This window comes from Panthera onca, chromosome C1 (genome assembly GCF_046562875.1).
Source record: "Panthera onca isolate mPanOnc1 chromosome C1, mPanOnc1 haplotype 2, whole genome shotgun sequence".
Classification (NCBI taxonomy): domain Eukaryota; kingdom Metazoa; phylum Chordata; class Mammalia; order Carnivora; family Felidae; genus Panthera; species Panthera onca.
The window spans coordinates 209140493-209147839 of record NC_138346.1 but is presented as its reverse complement, the minus strand read 5'-3'; the positions used below and the strand labels follow the sequence as shown (position 1 = coordinate 209147839).

The window sequence follows — 7347 nt, the reverse complement described above, 5'->3', positions numbered from 1 at the left end:
TTATCGGTGCCTGGTGTTCTGGACAAAACCCAACGTAATCCGCCATGTAACAGGCTAAAGAAGGAAACTCATACCGTCATATTCAATGGGTGCCAAAAGACCATTTGAAAAAAATCCAGTAGACATCCATGATTCAAACTCTCCGCAAATTAGAAATAGAGAGAGGCACTGGGGCGCCCGGGGGGCTCAGTCGGTTGAGCCTCCGACCTCGGCTCAGGTCATGATCTCACGGTTTGTGGGTTCGAGCCCCGCGTCGAGATCTGGGCTCACAGCTCGGAGCCCGGAGCCTGCTTCGGATTCTGGGTCTCCCTCTCTCTCTGCCCCGCCCCCACTCATACTCTGTCTCTCCCTCTCTCTCAAAAATAAATAAACATTAAAAAAAAAAGGAAGTAGAGAGGCACTTCCTCAACTAGAAAGACCATGCACAAAAAAACCACAAAACCACATCTACAGTTATCAACATACTTCATGGTGAAAGACTGAATGCTTCCCCCCACAAGATTGAGAGAAAGATAAGGATGACCATTCTCACCAGTTATCCAACCTAGCACTGAAAGTTCTAGCCAGTGGGTGACAAAGCAAGAAAAGAAAGATGTACAAACGAGGAAGGAAGAAATAAAACTACCTCCTACCTCTGTTCGCAAATGCCGTAATTATCTATGTAGAAAATGCCAAGGAATCTACCAAAAAAAAAAAAAAAAAAAGCCCTCCTAGAACTAATAAGTGAGTTCAGTGAGGTCACAGAATACGAGACCAACACATAAACATCACTTGTGTTTTAATACACTAGCAATGATCACGTGGATACTGGAATTAAAAGTACAAGACCATCTATCTACGACCGCCCCACCAAAATGAAATCCCTAGATAGAAGTCTAACAAACGTGCGCGAGACTTGTATTCTAGAAGCTTCAAAAGGCTGGCGAAAGAAGCTCTAAATAAGTGGAGAGATGCTGTGTTCGTGGGTCGGAAAGCTTGGCATAGTGAAGTGTTAGTCCTCAGCAAACTGATACCCAGGTTTTAATGCAGTTGCAGTCAGAATCCCAGCAAGATTGTCTGTAGATATAAGCAAGGTTCTTCTAAAATTACATGGAAAGACAAAAAAACTGGAATAGCTAAAACATTTTTGGAAAAGAATCAAGCGGGAGCCTTTAGTCTACCCAATTTCAAGATACGGCTGTAGTAATCAAAACTGTGCTTGAGGGTTGGGGGATAGACGCGTCGATCGACAGAACAGAACAGAGAACCCAGAAACAGCCTACGCAAGGATGGCCAACTGACTTTTGGGCAACGTTGCAAAGGTGATTCGACAGAGGAAGGATCGTCATTTTGACAAACGGTTGATGGAGTAAGGATGTATCTTAAACAGTTTTCAGTTCAACAAAATACAGAATTTCTTGTGCACCTGCTCTGTACCAGCACTAAGGGTACAGCAATGATCACAAAGGCAAGTCCCTGCTTTGGGGGTGTTGACATTCTCATGGTCACGGTCCCCAAGAGAAATTCTGGGTGTTGGAGAAGGGATGTGGGCACCTGGGGTCGAAGACAGGGTAGAAGGCGGCTCCAGAAAAGACTTGCACCTGGCTGGATCCCCCTCTTTCCTCAAAGATGGCATAGTGGAAGGTCACAGGCTTTCGATGCAGGCGGACCTGTGTCCCATCTCCCAGCTCTGCCCAGACATAATGCTCACCTATCGGTGACTAGTAGGGGTCTTCCCTTCGTCAGGCCAATCTGGAAGATCTGGACACCCGGGCTTCAGAGCTCATCAGCCGAGGGACTTGACCAGGAGGCAGCTGTGCGGCGGGCAGAGTGGGACAAGGGGCGAAGGTAAGCCCAAGTGTCCCCACTTGCTGTCTGCATAACCTTGGGCGAGTTACCTAAGCCTTCCAAGACTCAGTTTCCTCATCTGGAAAGTGGGGAGAGCATAACTCAGACATTAAGGTTGATGTGGGGATCTGAGATGAGGTCATGTCAGTGGCCTGGCCCGGGCAGGGGCCGCACCAGAGAGCAGAGCATGTTGGGCAAAGCGGGGTTTGAAACCCATGCAGGGGCCCGGTGACCTTGAGCACGGGGCTTCACTCCTCTGTAGAAACGAGATCCTAAGTCCTGCCCGCCGGGTTAGGGTGAAAATTGGAAATAATATAGCCAAGGACCTGGAGGCAAGTGTGGAACATAGTGCACATGTAATAGACTGCGGTCTCTGTTATCACCCTGGGTCCTTGTAAATCTATTTTCAACAAAGCTTAACAGCCTCTAAGAGAGTGCCGGGCACTTAGGAAGCATCTGATAAGTATTTATTGAGTCAAGAGCCGAGTAAGTGAATCTGAACTCTATCTGTGAACGAACGACCCTGGAGAAATGGCTCGGCTGTCCACCCCGAACATAACATTGCCCTACACCCTGTCCCTGCGTCTCGGAGAGTCCCTGACGCCAGGGCCTCTTCCCCAAACGACATCATCACAACCACCTGGAGAAAGGGCATATATCCAGGCCAGTTGCTGGGGCATCAGCTCAGGTGCCGGGGGGCAACTCTGAACGTCGCCTTACTTCCTGTAAGCTGTGAGCAGCCCCGCTGGTGATTCTGCCTTTCAGTGGGGAGAGGGGCCCCTTCCTGTAGCGGTTCTGGTCTGGGCTTTGAGTCAGCTGCTCTCTTGTGGCAGACCGTTTGCTTCCCAAACTTCACAAGGTCGATGCCATTTTGGAGATAACAGGCTGGGTTCTGAAGGATCCTCATAGGAAGCTGTCCTTAGCGGCCCCACCCCAGGGTCCGGTGCCGGGCTGGGTGCTGGAGAACACTGCAGTCTTCAGCCACAGGGTTTAGTGAGCACCTACGATGAATCGGAAGCTATTCTAGGTGCTGGTGGTGCGGCCAAGACCTATAGAGGCCCTGCTCTCGTGGCTGATTGGGGGATAGACATTTGAACACACACACCTAATAATAAGCTGTAACAAATTTCAGGAAAAAACCAAAATGCCCTGTAGGAGAATGAAGAGAAGGAAAGATCAATCCACAAAATCCCTGTAAGTAGCCACAGACCTGGATGCAATTGTGTATCATAACATGGTTTTTACGCCAGAAATCCACAAACAGCCTTCACGTCCCGCATGGCTGCCGAGTAAATCGTGGCTCCCCCCAAATCTGTAAGTTGAAGGCCTCACCCGCAGTGTAGTATTTGCACAGGCAGCTTTTGGTAGGTAATCGGGGTTAGATGAATCATGAGGGTAGAGACATCAGAGAACTAACAGTCTGGGTTTCTCTCTGTCTCTCCCTCCTCCTCTCTCTCCGAGCCACATGCACAGCAAGAAGACGGCTGTGTGAGAGCCAGGAGGAGGGTCCGCACCTGAACTGATGCCATGATCCAGGACTTACAGTCTCCAGAACTGTGAGAAAATAAATCTCTGTTGTTTAAGGCCCTCGGCCCAGGGTATTTTTGTTACGGCAGCCAAGCTAAGACAGGGAGCGGCCGGGCAATGGTGCAGCTGGGGCGGGTGGTGCCCCAACGACCCCCAGGTCTGTCTGCCCTCGGGCCACCTGCCCACCGCAGAGCCTTTCATCCCTACTCTGCCACACGAGGGCACGGGAGTCTGCAAAAGGGCATTGCGCCCAAGTACGGCTGCTTTCCCCGTGTGAGCGTGTGGAAACGCGTGTGTGTGTGTCACAAGGCTGGTTGCTCACCACAACCCTGTGAAATAGCAAGACACACCCTCTTTTGTTTCCCGTCCTGACGGTAGCCCCTCTCAGTCTCTGGTGCAGGGTCCTGAGGCTTCTCCCTTCTCCGTCCACACTCATTCCCTGGGGACGCTCTAGACGTTGGCAGACTTGTCATTTCTAAGCCCGATCCTCTCAAACTCTGGGATCATGTGTCCCACGGCCCACGGGACGTCCCCATACAGACTCAGATAGACAGCTCCTGCTCGGTATGGCCGGGACCAAACTCCCGATGGCCACCCCGCCTGCAACTGCCCCTCCCCAGCCCTCCCCGCTCAGTGGGTGCCAGATCTATCCCTCCAGGGGCTCATCCCCACCCACCCCCACCCCCCGGACCTTGGATTTCTAGACTCCTCACTTTTCTTGCTGCTCCCCTTCTGGCCCATCTGCAAATCCTATTGGCTGTACTCTCAGGCTATGTCCAGAATCTGACTGCTTCTCACCTCCTCCACTGCCAGCACCCATCATCCACCACCTCCCGGACAGCAGCAGCCTCCTCGCTGCTCTCCCTGTGGTTGACTCCCCCCAGCAGCCAGAGAGATGAGACCATGGGTCTGCCCTGCTCAAAATGTCCCCCTGTCTCCCCAAGTCACTTGGGGTAGAAGCCAAAGTCCTCACAACGCCCGCAAGGCTCTCTGTGCTCCACACCGGCCTCTTATCACTGCCCTCCAGCCCCCCTCCCATTTTGCTGCCTTCCAGCCACACGGGTCTCCTTGCCCTTTCTTGAACCCTCCAGGCACGTCCCTGCCTCAGGGCCTTTGCACTAGTTGCACTGGCCGGTCCCTCAACCTGGAATGTTCTCCCCCCAGGTATTCTCATTGTCACCTTCCTCCAGTCGGCTGAGATGTCACCTCCTCTGATCACCCTTTTGGAAACTGCAATCTACCCCTTGCCCTGCCCTATTGTTTCATTTTTCCATAACGCTCACATGTTATATAATTTACTTATTATATTTATTGCGTATTGGCTCTCTCTTTCTATTACAAGAAAGTTCCATGAAAGCAAGACTTTTGTCTGTTTTGTTCTCTTTGTATCCTCAGTGCCCAGAGCAGGGCCTGGCAAACAGGAAGCAATCAATAAATGTTTGTTGAATTAACAGAAGTGCTCTGGGCTTGTTCTCTCTGTAGCTTATTCATAGCAAATGTAAACCCTAAAATCCTGAAGCAAAAAAGGGGAGAAGGATAAAGAAGAAAACTACGCCAGGAGACCTAAGGCTCGGGGGTAGAGCCCAACCCTGCCACCGACTTGCTGTGTGAGAGTGGGCATGTCATAGCCCTCTCTGTGCCTAGTCTCCCGTCCACAGGATGACCGGGTCTGGTGGCGAGGGCCTTCTCGAGTCTGACAGTTGACAGCCCCCTCCCTCCGCTTCCCTCCCAAACTCAAACTAGTCCTAACCCTATGACCAGCCAGGGAAATTGGGTTTATTAAGACCTGCTGTGTACAAGTAGTAGTGTAGACGGGTCAGAGCATCAGGTCCGGCCGCATTGGCTTTTGGCTCAGGAAATGGGCTTTGAGCCCCGAGAAGGCTCCTCCTTATGGCTGGTGGAGCCCCGGGAGTATTATTTAGCTTCCCTGTGCCTCAGTTTCTTCTGTAAAATGGGAATAATAACGACACTGACCTCCGAGAGGTGCCGTGAGAACAAAGCAAGGGAATCACGATTGTGTTCCCCCCCAACGGGCCTGCCTCAGCGGGCCATTCCATGCGAGGGGTAGAGACGGCTGCCAGACACACGGAACATAGCAAGTGGGCCATCATGTGGGTGACCAGTCTGGGGAGACCCGTCCTGAGCCAGCCGTGACCTCCTGGCGACGATCTCCCGAGCCCCCTGCGTTTCTCGCCTCCTCCTGATACAGTTGTTGGGCATGGCGAGGCAAGGTGGGAGGGCCCCAGGTGCGCACGGGGCTGTTATGTGAAGATTCAGACCTACGCTCCCCACCCCCAGGCTTCCTGAGCCCCTGGCCCTTCCCAGGAGCCCGCGGGCGTCAGTGCCCTGATTCTGGCATCGTCACTCGTACAGGCCCGAGGGGCAGCTCCTGGGCTGGGGAGGGTGGAGAGGACACGCCCTGGGGCCTGCGTGGGGAGGGCTAAGCCGCCGGCCCGCAAACCACAGGTGCTGACTCATGGCTCGGCCGGGCCGGGCCTTATAAAGGAACCAGCCGAGAGGCTCCCTGCAGCTGGAGGGACGGGCTGGCGGGACTATGGCCCAGGGCACGGTGATCCATGTGGCCCCGGAGGAGCCCACCTATGCCGTGTGTGTCCTGGGCACCGAAAGTCAGCTGGATGTCTACAGGTGAGCGGGGACATTCGGGGCCAGGGGCGGGGACGGGCCCAGTGATGCTGGATGGGCAGGTTCTGCCGACACAGGATGTGTGGTTGGCTGGGGCTTCTGGCCGCAGCCTCCGTAGCTGCCGCCAAGGGAGAAGCCAGAGGGGAAGAGCTGCGTGGCCCCGGGATGTGCCTGGACTCGAGGCGAGGGTTCCCCAGGGCCTCACCGCAAATGAATGACCACAGGGCCAACGGGACCCTCTCCTTTCGCCGTTGAGGCAACGGAGCTCAGAGAGGGTCTGTGACTTGCCTCACGGCACACAGCAGGCCCACGGCCCCGGAAGGAAGGCTAGGGCCTGGACTCCACGACCCACACCTGGTTCAAGGGGCCGTTTGGCAGCCCCCCACCTCTCAGCCGAGCCTCCCTCCAGGTGTGCGTAATAACGCATCCGCGATGGGACAGGCTGTGGCGTGGGAGAGGCTGCGGCCAAGGCCAGCTGAGCCTCAGGTTCCTCATCTGTGAAATGGGGATGATATCCACTTCACATGGCGGGTAAAGGGATTAAACATGAAAGTGTGTAAGAACTCAGCATAGAGCTGGACATACTGTTAGTGGTTTTCACCCATCCATCCATCCATCCATCCAACAAATACCAACGGAACACCTACTATGTGCCAAGCCGGCCCCAGGCTCTGGTTAAACAAGATACGGTCTAGGGACGCTCAGCGAGTGCGCGTGGTCAGTGTCGTTGTCGTCAGTAGAGGTAGCGGCCTCCCCCGGCTTCCTCCCTCCCAGGCCGGACATCTGTGGTCCTCGATGGTGCCCACGGGACTGTCTGGGACATTTCCTTCAAAGTGGCACCTCTGCCTCAACCTGGACCGCGGTAGAGCAGCACCAAAGGGGGGAGCCTCCCGGAGACGTGGAGGGGAAGCGGGAGACCGAGAGGCCGAGGGATAAAGGGAAAAGAGAGGCTGATGTCACCTGAGGCCACCTGCCCCCTCTGAGAGTGAGCTCCTTCTGAGACACAGAGCCCTGTCATTCACCAACCCCCCGCCCCCCCCCCAGACATCTCACACAGTGATGCCCCAGATTTCCCTCCCTCTGACCACACACAACTCACTCAACGGCCTTATGAAGGCAGGCGGTGCTGCTATTCCCATTTTACAGAAGAGGAAGCTGAGGCTCTGAGGGGTTAAGTAACCCCCCTGAAGCCACACAGCCCAGAGGTGAGGGAGTTGGGATTCAGACCCAGGCAGCCTGGCTTGGGGACTCCTCCCTCTCCTTTCTTACCTGCCCTTGACCGCAGCCCCCCCCCAGCCCCGCCTCACGAGGACCTTCTTCCCATCTCCTGTGCAGCCGCCACACCGACTG

At 54.5% G+C, this 7347-nt stretch overlaps 1 protein-coding gene across 1 annotated transcript in view; it reads left to right on the top strand.

Annotated features, from left to right (window-relative positions):
* The first annotated feature begins 5864 nt into the window (after positions 1 to 5864).
* The window catches only part of PADI4 (peptidyl arginine deiminase 4), a 33218-nt gene continuing 31735 nt past the window's right edge, over positions 5865 to 7347 (top strand). The window contains exon 1 of the mRNA XM_078452319.1: positions 5865 to 6000. Within this exon, the coding sequence (XP_078308445.1) occupies positions 5909 to 6000 (92 nt within the window). The 5' untranslated portion in view covers positions 5865 to 5908. The remainder of the gene's footprint in view (positions 6001 to 7347) is intronic.